This window comes from Priapulus caudatus, unplaced genomic scaffold (assembly GCF_000485595.1).
Source record: "Priapulus caudatus unplaced genomic scaffold, Priapulus_caudatus-5.0.1 Scaffold90, whole genome shotgun sequence".
NCBI classification, from domain to species: domain Eukaryota; kingdom Metazoa; phylum Priapulida; class Priapulimorpha; order Priapulimorphida; family Priapulidae; genus Priapulus; species Priapulus caudatus.
In genome coordinates, this window is record NW_014577151.1 from 46,150 (window position 1) to 61,529 (window position 15,380).

A 15,380-nucleotide genomic window follows, 5' to 3' on the forward strand; every position below is an offset into this window, starting at 1 on the left:
AAAGACAATCGAACACTAAAATCTGTTCTAGCAGATATGACCAAATCTGCAAAAGATTTGGCCAGATATGCGGCTTCCTCTTTTGTATATATAGCTCTTGCTGTCCGCTGACCGACCGAGCCGACACGATCCCGCACTCACGCACATTTTTATATTTTTATTATAATTTATATTTTTTTCATTAGTTGATATATGTATTGTATTATTTATTTTATTTTTGTTTGTTAAATCTTCGATCTCTTTATATACATCATCCACACATCATCATCATCATCATCATCACAGTCATCATCATCATCATTATACGTGCGTATAGTGTATGAAGCAGTGTCGCTGTTCCCATTGCAGTCAACAATGAACCTGACGATGTGCGGCAGGATCGCGTTACCTTCCACGTGGAGCGCGGAGGATCTTGATGAACGCTCAGGCAGCGTTAAGATGCGTTGTCTCCTATCCTACCATCCATGGTGCAGTCAGCGCGCATCTATAAACAACAACACGACAGCGTCCGCAGGACATTAGAAACCCGTGCCTAACGTTGGTAGATAATTTTAAGACGCGATACCGTTCTTTTGTTGAATTTATCGATGGGACGTAATATCATCATTACATGAAAACTTAATGTTTTGTTTTTCGTTTTGGAATTATCGAATTTTTTGTCTATACCATCTATAAAACAACACACGACTGCATGCGTCGAAGAATTCAAACTCTACCTAGAAACCATGCACTACTCTTAGAACCACTCTACCTTACACACTCTAACCTTTTTACCTTACCTTACACTCTACGTTACGCTTGCCTACATCTACCGTCTACCCGTACCCTTCACCTTTACCTTACAGCCAGTTACCTCATACCGTATGCTTAGAACTCTCCCCTTCTAGAAACATGCGTCTGCGCGCGATAACACGCCCCCTGGATACTGTTGCTAGTCGTCACACCTGGGATCCGTTATACGGATTTTCCCGCCGCCCGCCGTCCGAAATATCACTTTGCGAAGACTTCGTTACTAAGCCTTGTCTTTAGAACAGTCTATCGCAACAACGATTTAATAGAGCTGCCTGCCAAACACGGCAAGCGGATATCTTAGGTACTTCAATACCATTGAGAATTCCATTCTACAACAGTTCTGAACATTTGGTTTCAAAACGAGACATTTTAGTATATCACACCTAAAATCAAATCGCGGCCCCTTGCGACACTAGGGTCTACCGTCTTAATATCCAAAGAAGAAAAAATATAAGAGTCAAAATTTATCTTCCTCGTATATACTATAATATAGTAACTCGAGCTACCACCTCACGCCCTCTAGCTTTCGTCGTAACCACCTATAATAACTCGCTATAGTAACCCCTGCCATCACCCCACCCTTTCTCTCGACACTGTGAAGTAATAGGCCGTTGTCGGTGTCAGCTATAACTAATGCTACCACCTCACGCCCTATAGCCATTTTTCCGTCCGTACATCCAACGGCTAATCCCTACCGCGACCGTGTATGTCCGCCACGCACAGCACCACAACCTTTCGAGCCCGCGATGACTCGCTCTACGCCAGAGCTCGCCCAAGTACTTCTGAAATATACCCGCGCGTGAGAAGGCCCACGCCGACCAACGATAATACGCTTCCATCAAATAAGAGAGGAAGGGCAATGGCTTCAGTTCCGTCGACAAATCAAAAGTAACGTTTTACCGATATATTATAGCTATATACTATAGTATATATTCTATAGTATATAATAGTATAATAGGAAGCCGTATAATGATCAAATATGCCATTAAATTGTCAATGTATAACGCTCAGCTGATATAATACTATTGATATATTATAAGAAAAATGAGAATAGGCGTGTTCAATTTTAATAAGCGAGCTTTCGAGAAATTATTAAAATTGCAACACCCTATTCGATTTTCTATATTTCATTTCATATCCTACATGGGTCTATACAATGATCGGATTCAGTATAACGTGAGCGTTCCGCGTTGTTGAGCTTGTTCTTGCGAAGGAGAGAGAACCTAGATACCCATTTCATTGCTTACTGCTGAACGCACACTCGTTAATATAAAGCGCAGTAACCGTTAGGCAACTCTCCGTCTCGATATGTTGTGAAAACACTAAAAACTGAGTTTGATCACATTGAACTCTAACGCCGATGCTACTATTTACTCTGAGAAGCCGTCAGTTCCCTCAATCGTTTTTCTGCAGGCTCCAGAGACAACGGTATGTGGGAAGCCACCTGTCGCCCATCCTGAAGGCACCTGAAAGCTGGAGAGGAATCCTGCTCAGCTTTCCTTACATTCACAGCAAGGCGCAGGCCAGGAACGACCCTCATGTACGTATCCGCACCAAAAACGCGCAGATGGTAGGCATACAAATCATTGAACCCTAACAAGAGTATAGGGGGCTTTGTTCTTCTAACGCCCTTCTTTCCTTGTGCTTTACTAACTTTGTTCTGCCTACTCTTGTTGGGTTTACATTATTGTATCTAAGCAGAGACAGGCCCGTCGCACGATGCCGACGAACACCGCGCGCGAGAGTGTTTAACATCTCGCAATATTTATTCCACTGATTGCGCATTAAAAAAAACGAAATGTTCTCCAGTTTACTATTATTAACGTGTGTTGTTGTTGTTTGTGTTGTGTTGTTGTTGTTGTTGTTGTTGTTGTGTGGTGTGCCGTGTGTGGCGTGTAGTTGTGCGTGATGTGCGTGCGTGCGGCGTATCGGTAGAATGCTGCACGTGCGTACGTGTGCCCTCGCTCCGCGAATTGCTCGCTCTCTTTTGAATGAGATTGAAGAAACAATTATTTTTATCACATAGACACTGAAATTTTAGTGGCCCGTTCGGGCCACCAAATTTTAACTTTTGGAAATTTTGGTGGCCCGACATCAAGTTTTGGTGGCCCCGGGCCACCGGGCCACCGCTAGTGTCGAGCCTTGATATATGGCTCCAGATATAGAAGGTTAAAATGATAAACCTATGTAAACTCGGCCACAATTCATTAAATCACTTAGACACAACCATTATCAATGTTTAAAGGACAACAATACTGAAATACATTAATATTTCAATTGGCAGCATATGAAACCTGCCCGTTCAAGCAGCAACCTATTACAGACAAACCTGCTTTGCGAACAGTGAATGTTTCAAGAAGTCTTCATTATCTTCCTCGTCCTCTTTCGAATCTTTCCCATTCGTCTCCTCGTCCTCTGGTAAATTCTCCTCATCCCAGTGCACCGACTTGTTTGCCTCGGTCAGCTGGCACCCTATAAAAAAACCGTACCATCTTTTTCTCTGGCAGAAAGCAACTGAGCTATCTACCTGGAGTGATTGACAGCAGAGAGGTATTGTTGTATAGAGCTATATAGAGCGTCACGAATCATGATAGCAATTAACCTTGATAATGAAGTGCTGCAAAGTCGATAACTTAATTGCTTTGCACGCGTGAAAAACACTCGAGTGACTTGAGTCTAGCTTGGCCGACTCGGCAGCCGTAATATCAAAAGGGGCGTGGTTATATTTCGCTCAGGTGGAAGGTCAATGCCAGGCCCCTCCCTACGTTGCGCAAACCGGGCGCGCCCCTTTGCGAAAACTCCCCCCTCGTTTCAATCGTTGCGCCACGTTTAAATTACCTCCGCCTCGATTAATTTCCACCCCCGGATAGGAAATGTTATCGCCGAATTGAAATACACTATTTCCAGCGGAGTTTCAGCATCACAGTTCAAAATAAAAGTTTGACAGCGCGGGAATCGATCGTTTGTTGATGCCGCCATTTTGCGAGCAGTAACCAAAGCACACTTGTGTGCTTCGCTGTGATTGGCTGGTCACCCTCACTGCTAAGCCAATCAGCAAAGAGCTCTTTTGAACAGTTGAAGTCGAGTCGTCTCGCGTCCCTAGCACCACAAATCGAACCTGAACAATCGTACGGCTCTACATCGACGACACAACCGTGAAACACATGAAATATGAATCGATCTATATGCCACTTCTTCCAAAAAGTCCGGCACCTAATGCGACAGACGAGGCGATTGTCGAAGTAGGAGCAGAGAGCATGAACCCGCCGTCACCGGTTTCTCCCAGCGATGCGGACTCAAGACTCGGGACTCGGAGACGCCCCGACTGCCGCCGGTGCCGGGCCTCGAGCCCCACCACCCAAACAGACTGAAGTAAATACAGTGAGTTAATAATAATAAGCTAAATTCCCATTCGACCAGGCAGTTTATCGTTGGGCTGCCATGCGCCAGCGTCGAGTAGATGTGACAAAGTAGAGTCACAGTGGATGAATCATGACATTGATGATAAAGTTTTACAGAAAAGATCCTGCTTATTGCAATACATGTCAATAAATGATACATCCACTAAACTGATGCCTTGTGTTATGTTCATTTTTATGTACTTGCCCGAAAAAATTACAAGTTGCCTTCAAGTTCTCCCATAGTTATCCCATAAACCCTAGTTTAAAAACAAAAAATGTAAAAAATGACACACCAGATCAGAGAAAACAAATCAACTCAAACATGTCCCAAAATGCCTCAGAATGCACCACAGAGCATCTAAGATCTCGAAATTTTCCGGGGAGGAAAATTCTCCCCCGGACCCCCTTAGTTTTTGCTCGCTGCTCTCGCACGGTCCGTTCCCCTCTGTTTCAATTTCATCCTGGGGAGAACCCTGAACAAGTCTGCTCTGACAAGTATGTTCTGACAATTCTTGCTCAGTCTGGGGCATGGTGAGATAGGAAAAGATAGGGCGCAAATACACTTTCCTACCAGTCAATATGCCATGGCGGCAACCGACTCCGAACCCCCTGCCCGCGCCCGCCTGTACTGTCTGTACTGGGCGCATTGTATACAGCTTTTATATCTCGCGAAGTATTTGAGTTACCTTTCTAGAATTATACATGCATGATGATACATGTCTTAGCAATAATCCCGGTGAGTTTCGAGTTTATTGACGCACGGTTAGTCCAATTAATTAACTATTATTCACGCGCGGTAATGCCCTGTGACTACACTGTGACGGTGAACGTGAATAATAAATGTCATGTGTTAATTTGTTCATGGTTGAGATAGCTCTAGTAGTGTTTCACTCGTTGGCTCTGCCACGTATGGTAGGTGGTCCTGTGCCGTGGTACTGGTACTGGTAGACCAACAAACGAGTACGTGCTGCAGATAAGCTGAACGAGGTGTGACTGTGACGTCTGACGCTGTATTACAAGCAGAAATACACAATACTACAACACGACATGAATTAGTTAACAAGTAATTTTTCTAAAATTGTTTTTAATGTCTAAACTTGCCCCAAAAATAGTCCTTTGTCCACGATGACATGGCTGCGAATTGGAATGTTGAAAAGAAGAACTGGACTCCGTCGCTGCTTCAGACACAAGTGACACTCCTTGGTAACCGATAAACAGACTGGACGCAACGCCAAAATAGTGTTATGGAATTGAATGGTGGCGCCGCCTAGCGAATGTAGCGGTACACTAAAAATCGGGCAAACTGCATGGGTTTGTCTATATTCAGGCCGGTACAGGAGATAATTTGCATATTTTGTCACGTGGTTTGTGTTATAACCAATCAGATGTAATCGCGGTGGAGAAGGAATCGTGTGTTGTTTATAGATGGCGTATAGGTTTAAGGTAGAGTTTCTAATTCCTTCGGACCGCTGTCGTGTGTTATAGATGGCGCTGACTCACCATGGACTGGTAGGCGTAGGAGACACGCATCTCTAACGCTGCCTGAGCGTTCATCAGATCCTCCGTCTCCACGTGGAAGTTAACGCGGATCCTGCTCACATCGTTCAGGTCATTGTTGACTGCAATGGAACAGACAGACACACGCTCATACACTATACGCACGTATAATGATGATGATGATGATGATGATGATGATGATGATGATGATGATGATAATAATAATATAAAGAAGACGAAGACTTTTAAAAAACAAAAATAAAAAAATAAAAATTAATACAATAACATAAATAACTAATAAAAAAATAAAAATAAAATAAAAAATAAAAAATGTGCGTGAGTGCGGATGTGTCGCTCGTCGGTCAGCGACAGCAGTCACCGTGATCACGTGACCGGATCAGTTCTCTCTGGCTCGTGCGTATGGTTCGTAGAGAGGTGACATCGTACCAGGGATGTCATCAATTCGTCGCGACAGATAATCATGATGTTTGTCCGTCTATCGATAAGCTCTCAGCTGATCATCACGTCATTACGGGCAGCCAGAGTTACTGATCACACGCGCACGCGCACACACACGCGCATAGACACGCGCGCACACGCATCAACACGCGCGCGTGCACGCACACGCACACACGCACTCGCCACTCGCACGCACGCGCACACTCAGACATACACATGCACACGCATAAACACACGCACACTCAGACATGCACATGCACACGCATAAACACACGCACACTCAGCCATACACACGCACACGCATAAACACACGCACACACGAACATTCAGACATAGACACGCGCAGGCACACGCGCATAGACACGCGCACACACTCACACACGCGCGCACACGCACAAACACAGGCGCGCACGCACACTCACACTCAGACATAGACCAGCGCACACACCAACACACGTGCGCACACGCATCAACATGCACGCGCGCACGCACAAACACACGCTCGCGCGCACGCACAAATTCAGGCGCACGCATACTCACACATATAGGCACGCGCAAGCACAAACACACGCGGACACGTGTCAACACACACGCGCGCACACGCACAAACACGCGTGCGCGTGTGTTAACACAAGCGCGCACGCGCGAACTCTTACATACACACACGCGCGCATAAACTCACGCGCGCACGTACCAACACACACGCACGCACACACACGCGCGCGCGCTCGCACACCCAGTCCACCAATCACGTTCACAGCTTTATTGGAATCGTTTGTCATGGATGTCTAACCGAATCATGCGGAAAAATTACACTTTACATATTAAAAAAAAAACAGAAAATAATTACGCCAAAATCAGCGGCTTACGTAGCAAGCTACCAACCAAAAAAGACCAAGATACCAACCATTTTTTCGGTTGTCACCAGATGGCGCTAATGCGAGTGTAGCTGCAGCTAATACTATCGCGAGAGCGAGTAGTGCCTTCATGCTTCCACGCGGATAAACTGGTTAATTGTCAGACTAATGTTCACCAAATTGGCAAAAGATACGGAGTCGCCGAATCCTTGAGAAGTATTGAAAATGTTTGCGCAGAGGGCAAAGTGCTACGCGTGTCAGCTGACTCCTGATTGGCTAACCCAACAACATGGCGGTCACCCAGGCACGCGTAGTGCGTGCTCGATAAAACAGATTTAAAACTATTGACCTCATTCGAGAAAACATAGATAGGCCCTAAGCCCAGTTCTCATGATTGACTTCTTGATCCTAGTGATAACCTTCGTAGACTTCACGGACACACTATAGATTCACTGGCGCACGACCTGACGAAAACCATAGTTACTCAGAAACATACTCTATATGTAGGCTTTGCTAAAACTAACTAAATCGAACAGAATACGCTTTACACAACGTAACAATTTACTAACCCCATTCGGACTCAATAAGCGAAGAACGCCAGGGCGTGTGCGTATTAAGGCATTAAGGCATTAAGGCGCCAATTTGCCATAGACGACCAATGCCGTATACATGCGGAACGAGTTCTGCACACATGTAATAATGCTTCTCTTACTATCTCGGTACCCCCGTGATCGTCTAGTGGTAATGCGTAGTGTATTAGAAATATTATGCGCACACATTATGCGTCTGTTCTGCACTTCTTCGCGCGTCGCATCAGCCAATATACGACGACTATTTCGACGCGTTAGCCTATCACGTAAACGAACTTTCTCAACGACGGCCATGTTTTGTAGTTGTCCGCGAAAAACCTCAAAATTCAGCTCTGATTATATATAATCTATCGTAATTGTATATATGCATCTGATTTCAATGGATCTTATAGTCTATTCGTTGAGTACGCGTCCTTAGGAAGAAATATATTTATCTATATATTATAGTAACAGTTACCAACCGTAAAAATCTTCGTATTCCGACGCTGCAGCTGCTGCCACCAGCACGACAACTAATGCAATCAAGAGCTTCATCACTGGATTCAAGACAAACACTTTATACCACGCACTTCTCATAAAACGTCGCTTTTATATACACCACCGTCAATAGGGGCAGCGTATTTTAGGAAAAGGCTCGACGGATGGCTGATAACAACATCGTGTTGACGTATCAGATAAGATTTGACCCTGTCTGTCATGCGCACGAGCTTGCGCATCAGCCCATCAGTAAACCTCGGTCACCTGGAGACACAGTCGCCTAACTACCTACCAGCAAACAACCATCGCAAGACAAACAAGCAAGTCCAAGGAGAAATATAAACCTCGGAATACATGCGCACTATACAAGCTCACATAACAGTTTTATTTGAGTACAGATTAGTAGCAAGTAATACTTACAGTCTCTGCGCTTGGCCGAGGCGAGAGCTCCAAGCGTCAGCAGGACGACGAGTTTCAGCATCATTTTCGTTCTGGTAGTGAAGCTTGTGTGTGTGTAAGAGAGAGAATTGAAGTAAATGGTGACGGTGATCACACTGAGGTCTATACTAGATGTTCTTCACCTAAAATACGAAACATGGATTACCCCTAGCGGTAGACACGCTCCTCCTTTTAAGCGCATGCAGACAGGCGATAGGCCACGATGAGGGGGGGGGGGATAGTGAGCACGAGCACTACTAGTGCACAAGCAGGATTTACAGGCGTGGTCCTCCTCCAGACATATCTGACCTCATGAAGGCGTGTATCCAGATTAGACTATCTAACGTCTACTTTTTAGTTTTTTTAAATGTCACATATAGTTGGGTTTGGTGATGCAGCCGCGCGTGGCAGTGTGATATTGGTAGCTGCATGGGTGGGCAAGTAATTTACAGTTTTACACGCATTCATTGCATGACTATACTCCACTCACTGCATGTCACCGCAATGTCCATGCATGCATTATAGACGTCCGTTCATAGAAAATTATAGAAGATTCGTGCAGCAAGTACGATAGGCAAAGAGTAGCTCTACCAGTGTAGCCCACCGTCTCCATGCATAGCGGGAGCGAAGGTGCCACACGCGTAAAGCTAGGCAAAAATGCAATAGCATGGATTTTTTTTTATAGTGTAGCTCTACCCGTGTAACTCCTTTGCTTTCGTTAAAACGGGGAGCGGGAACGAAGGTGCCACGTAAAGCTAGGCAAAAAAAATCCTCTAGCATGGATTTTTTTTAAAGAGCTTCCTTTATTAATGCCAATAACACAAGCAAAATCTAGATGAATATTGTAAATGTGCAACGCCAAAATCATGGAAATTTGTTTATTGATGGAAACGCTGCTATCATCCAAAACTATTAAACAAAATCCGCATTCTTGGTCTAGATTTGACATTCCGTTTACTACAACTACAGTAAAATCCCGTTAAGACGCGGCAATCACTAAGTTTACTTATATGATGCGATATATTAAGATCACCCAAAAGAAATCTGACAATCTAATTCACTATTATTTTACTTATTAATTTTTTGGTAGAATTTATGAGACAATCCAATAATTAATTGCGCATGGGTTGGGATTAATAAACTGTACAGTTTGGCAAAAATAGTGACGAATTTTGAAGTTGAATCCGCTATCATATTTATCCGATTTCCTGTAACGCATGGATGCGCTTTGCAAGTTTACACCCTAGAAAATCTTTTCTATAGTGTATATCTCATACCATTATCAAAAACAAATTAAACAAAAATGTAATTACAATTTTTTTTAAACTGATAGATTTCTAATACCCATTCATCGCCAACTTGCTATTGCTCAATGGGATAAAATGATAAGGGTGTTTGTTTTCGAATATTCGCACGAGCGTGAGCGCGTGCACGTGTTCGACAACGCGGGGTGAAGTTTCGTATTGCAGCCACGTTCTCTTTTACACTAGTTAGTCACTAGCGCGTGACGCAGTCATCAACACATCCACTTCATCCGTAGATAAAGCGCCGGAAATGGTATTTTTTATGAGCCGGTACGTGTTTTGGCGTATAAAACCGCTGCGTTGCGGTTCAAATTCGGTGGATAGATGACACATAAGAAGCATGTAACATAGAAATAGCTTATGCGATTTCATCTGTCTATTTGACCAACTTTGTTTCTTTCCGTCTTCGATATATAGTCCCTTGGACTTTGAAGACTAATATTTACGAGGTTACGATGTTATGCGTTTGTAATGAAATTCGTTACGCAGTTAGTCTGCGTGCAGACACGCACGTGCATGAGTGCCCATCCCAACTCAAAAGTCGATTTTTATCAGGACATCTCCGGTGCTTGTGTTATTTAGCAGTAGGGCCTACATGAGATGGAGAAAAACACGGATGATAGGTGATGTTGCTGGGTGGATAAACAGATAAAGATAGAAAAGCGCTTCCTGAGTTCACCTCCCTGTTCACGTCTGCCCGCCCCCGCTCTCTTGCTCACGCACACACACACACACACACACACACATACACACACACACACACACACACACGCACACGCACACATACACGTACACACACCACGCGCACTACATATTGCCCATAATTAGGACGTTTTAATTATTAATTCACGTGATGGATTTTTAAAGCGGGCCTACTTACCGCAGTTGGTAGTACAACTAAACAAGATTTTCAAATAGGTAGCAATAAAATGTAAATTGTTTACCAATGTGTTAGTGCAAGTGCGACCCATCTCTGCTCTAGGCACACGAACTTTGGCGGTCCCGGGCGAATTATTTACAGTAATTTGTTATATTTATAAAGCTCTATATCTGGTGGATCAGATGATATCAATGTACTGCAAACACCACAGCTAAAAGCGCGCTTGCAATACAATGAAACAATCGAAGATTAATCATCTGCAGTAAACACTATATTACGATAAAACAGGAGCACGGTCCCAAAGCTCTGCGTATTCAATCAAATTTGCATTCGTAATCGGGAGAAGTAGAACCAACCGTCCTATAGTCCGTCGTACGTGACTGCTTACCCCCTCCCCCCCGACCTTTCACCGCATGTCGCAACCACGGGTTATATGCACCGATAAACTGACCAGTAAATAGGTTTAGTGAAAATGTGAGAAACATGCGTTCAGCTATTTTTTTAGTAATCATGTACCCAACATTTATTGTAATTTTTACCATCCTATATTTGTTAGCGCGTATAACGCACCGGTTCACCGTGTACACTAACGTTAATAATAATTATTGTTGTTGTTGTTGTTGTTGTGGTTGTTGTTGTGGTTGTTGTTGATGATGATGATGAATTTGATGTTGTAAATATAATTCAATATCTAATAAGATACATTACTTAACGTCTGGAATCTGTACCGCAAAATATAATACTGATCCGATTCAACCATACTTGGCGTGTTGAATCTGTGGACAGCTAGAATGAATTTAAGTAAAAATTTAGGTAATTAACTATTTTTAATGCCTGACTTTCTTACGTCAAAGAACTTGGATACAATTTTTTACTCGTTATTGATACAACTATTTGATTTATTTTCTCACAAGGGGCTCCAGTGTAGCACACTAGGCTAAGGTATTGAATATCAACTAAATATTATTATATTAGACAGATAGATATACTGGCCATTCGCGAGTCCGCTATGCTACACAGAAATATGCCACGACTAGTGAGGGATGCGGGCAGATAGAAATGTTTCCGCTCAATTTACCGCAGATTAATGCATTTAAGATAGCAGCTTTACCATCAATAAACAAATTTCCACGATTTTGACGTTGCACATTTACAATATTTATCTAGATTTTGCTTGTATTATCGGCATTAATAAAGGAGGCTAACTATAGTTAATCATTAAAAAAAATCTATGCTAGAGGATTTTTTTTGCCTATCTTTAAGTGGCACCTTCGTTCCCGCTCCCCGTTTTAACGGAAGCAAAGGAGCCACACGGGTAGAGCTACACTATAAAACATCCATGACAGTGTATTCTTTGCCTAGCCTTACGCGTGTGGCACCTTCGCTCCTACTCCATGTGTAGCGGAAGCAAAGGAGCCACACGGGTAGAGCTACACTATAAATAAAATCCATGCTAGTGAATTTTTGCCTAACTTTGCATGATTGCTCGCGCTAGGCATGGGGACGATGGGGGCTACACTGGTATAGAGCTACTCTTTGCATATCGTACTTGCTGCACGAATCTTCTATACTTTGCTATGAACGGACGTCTATAATGCATGCATGGACATTGCGGTGACATGCAGTGAGTGGAGTATAGTCAAGCAATGAACGCCTGTAAACTACCTGCCCACCCAGCTACCAATATCACACTGCCACGCGCGGCTGCATGACGAAATCCAACTATATGTGACATTTGCAAAAAACTTAGTTAGAAAGTAGACGTTAGGTAGTTTAATCTCGATACACGCGCCTTCTCGTGGCGAGGGCAGATATGTCTGGAGGAGGGCCACGCCTGTAAATCCTGCTTGTGCACTAGTAGTGCTCGTGCTCACTATCCCCCCCCCTCCCCCCATCGTGGCCTATCGCCTGTCTGCATGCGCTTAAAAGGAGAAGCGTGTCTACCGCTAAGGGTAATCCGTGGTTCGTATTTCAGATGAAGAACATCTAGTACAGACCTCAGTGTGATCACCGTCACCATTTACTTCAATTCTCTCTCTTACACACACACTCACACAAGCTTCACTACCAGAACGAAAATGATGCTGAAACTCGTCGTCCTGCTGACGCTTGGAGCTCTCGCCTCGGCCAAGCGGAGAGACTGTAAGTATCACTTACTAAACTAATCTGTACCTAAATAAAATAGTCGTCGTCTATTGGCTGATGCCACTCGAAGAAGTGCAGAACAGACGCAGAATGTGTGCAGAACTCGTTCGGCATGTATACGGCATTGGTCGTCAATGGCAAATTGGCGTCTTAATGCGCGTACGCGCATACGCACACGTCCTGGCGTTCTTCGCCTATTGAGTCCCAATGGGGTTAGTAAATTGTCACGTCGTATAAAGCGTATTCTGTTCGATTTAGGTAGTTTCAGCTATGGTTTCAGCTAAGCCTACGTAGAGTAGCTTATGTTTTAGAGTAACTATGGTTTTCGTCAGGGCGTGCGCCATGCAGTGAATCTATAGAGTCTCCGTGAAGTCTACGAAAGTTATCACTAGGATCAAGAAGTCAATCATGAAAACTGGGCTTGTCTATGTTTTCTCGAATGAGGTCAATAGTTTTAAATCTGTTTCATCGAGCACGCACTACGCGTGCCTGGGTGGCCGCCATGTTGTTGGGTTAGCCAATCAGGAGTCAGCTGACACGCGTAGCACTTTGCCCTCTGCGCAAACATTTAATACTTCCCAAGGATTCGGCGACTCCGTATCTTTTGCCAATTTGGTGAACATTAGTCTGACAATTAACCAGTTTTTCCGCGTGGAAGCATACGGGCGCGCACACACACACGCACACATATAATATATTATATTATATTATACCTGATAAATATTTTCACGCAGCTAGAATCGCAGCCGAGTTGCATTAGTCGCAAGTCTGCGGGAACGTGCAACTGCAACTCGTCCTTGTACAGTTTCATCTACTTTATTAAAGGCGTAACACGTGTACAAAGTTTCATTGTAGGCCTAACATTAATAATACGGCGATGAGTATTCCAAACGTATGCATGCTTTGTTCTTGCGGCGATATGCTTAATCTAAACGGGATCTAAACTTACGCTAAAGGATACATTTGCGTTGATAAAGTGTCATGAAGGTAGCAATTTTAAATTCGTCGCAAACTAAATAGTGAGCAGCACTGCACGCGCCATTTTTATTATTATTATTATGCTGGTAGGTAGAGTGAAATTCACATATATATGAGATGTAATCTCGGCAAAACCTAAGTCGTGGTTTATAATCACGTTATATGCTTGTCCAGATGCTCGGTACAGATTTGTGCGTACCACGTTGTTAAGAAACGAACTCCTACTACAATTATTTTTTACGGAGTGTAGGGAGAAAACTATTGCTATATATGTATATCAGGAGTAGATCCTGATGTATATATATCTACGTTGCTTGACGGCGCATTGGAATCGGTTGGAATTGACTGCCTTGCAGCTTTACCGGTAGATGGCACTGCGCCTCGGTCCTCAGACGAACTTGCATTAAATTATTTCAGGTTCATGTCGACTATGTACTCGCCAAGGCCAGTGTCAGCACGCTCGAACTTGGTGGCCATCGTGGAGAGCTCCTCCATGGCGTCGTACTGCTCGTAGAGGAACACGCTCTCGACAAAGTCTAGCAGCTAAAACACGGGGATATATAACGATGTAGTGTAATATTCCGTTATAGACACAAGCGCAGACGCTAACGCACGCACACAGACGAGCACATACACACACGCGCGCGCGCACACACACACCGCACACACGCGCACATACGCACGCACGCACGCACATACACGCACACACACACGCACACACACGCACACGCGCACACGCGCACAGCAACAACAACAACAACAACAAACAACACAACACACGTAATTATAGTAAACTGGAGAACATTTCGTTTTTTTTAAATCCGAAATCAGTGAATAAATATTTGCGAGATGTAAAACACTTCAGCGCGCGTTCGTCGCATCGTGCGACGAGCCTGTCTCTGCGTTAGATACAATAATGTAACCCAACAAGAGTAGGAGAACAAAGTTAGAAAGCACAAGAAAGAAGGGCGTAGAAGAACAAAACCCCCTATACTCTTGTAGGGTTTCATTCTACCTCTGCGCGTGTGGATACGTACATGAGGGTCGTTCCTGGCCTGCGCCTTGCTGTGAATGTTAAGGAAGCTAGCAAGGACTTCCTTCTCCAGCTGAAGTGCCTTCAGGACGGCGTCAGTGGCTTCCCATACCGTGTTCTCTGGAGCCTGCAGAAAAACGATGAAGGAAACTGACCGGATGTGTCTCTCAGAGTAAATAGTAGCACGCGGTATAGCGTTCAATGATCAACTCAGTTCTACGTGTTTTCACAAATATCGAGACGAGAGTTGCTAACGTTACTGCGCTTTATATAACGAGTGTGCTTCACAGTAAACAATGAAATGGAGCTATCAGGTTCTCTCTCCATTCGCAAAGAACAACCTCAACAAACGGGAACCTCACTCATCGATCACGATCATGTGTATAAGACCCATGTAGATATGAAAATAAATATAGAAAAATAGAATAGGGTGTTAAATTTTAATAAATTCTCGAAAGCTCGCTTATTAAAATTGAACATCCTATTCTATTTTTCTACATTCATATATATATATATATATCAGGAGCGT

The 15,380-nt window shown here is 43.8% G+C and overlaps 1 protein-coding gene across 1 annotated transcript in view; it reads right to left on the reverse strand.

Annotated features, from left to right (window-relative positions):
• Nucleotides 1–15,245, reverse strand: part of LOC106804841 (ferritin-2 heavy chain-like) — a 16,144-nt gene extending 899 nt beyond the window's left edge. The window contains exons 1-2 of the mRNA XM_014806197.1: nt 15,214–15,245; nt 14,856–15,015 (exon numbers count right to left, since the gene is read on the reverse strand). Coding sequence (XP_014661683.1) covers nt 14,856–15,015; nt 15,214–15,245 — 192 coding nt within the window. The remainder of the gene's footprint in view (nt 1–14,855; nt 15,016–15,213) is intronic.
• Nucleotides 15,246–15,380: the final 135 nt, after the last annotated feature.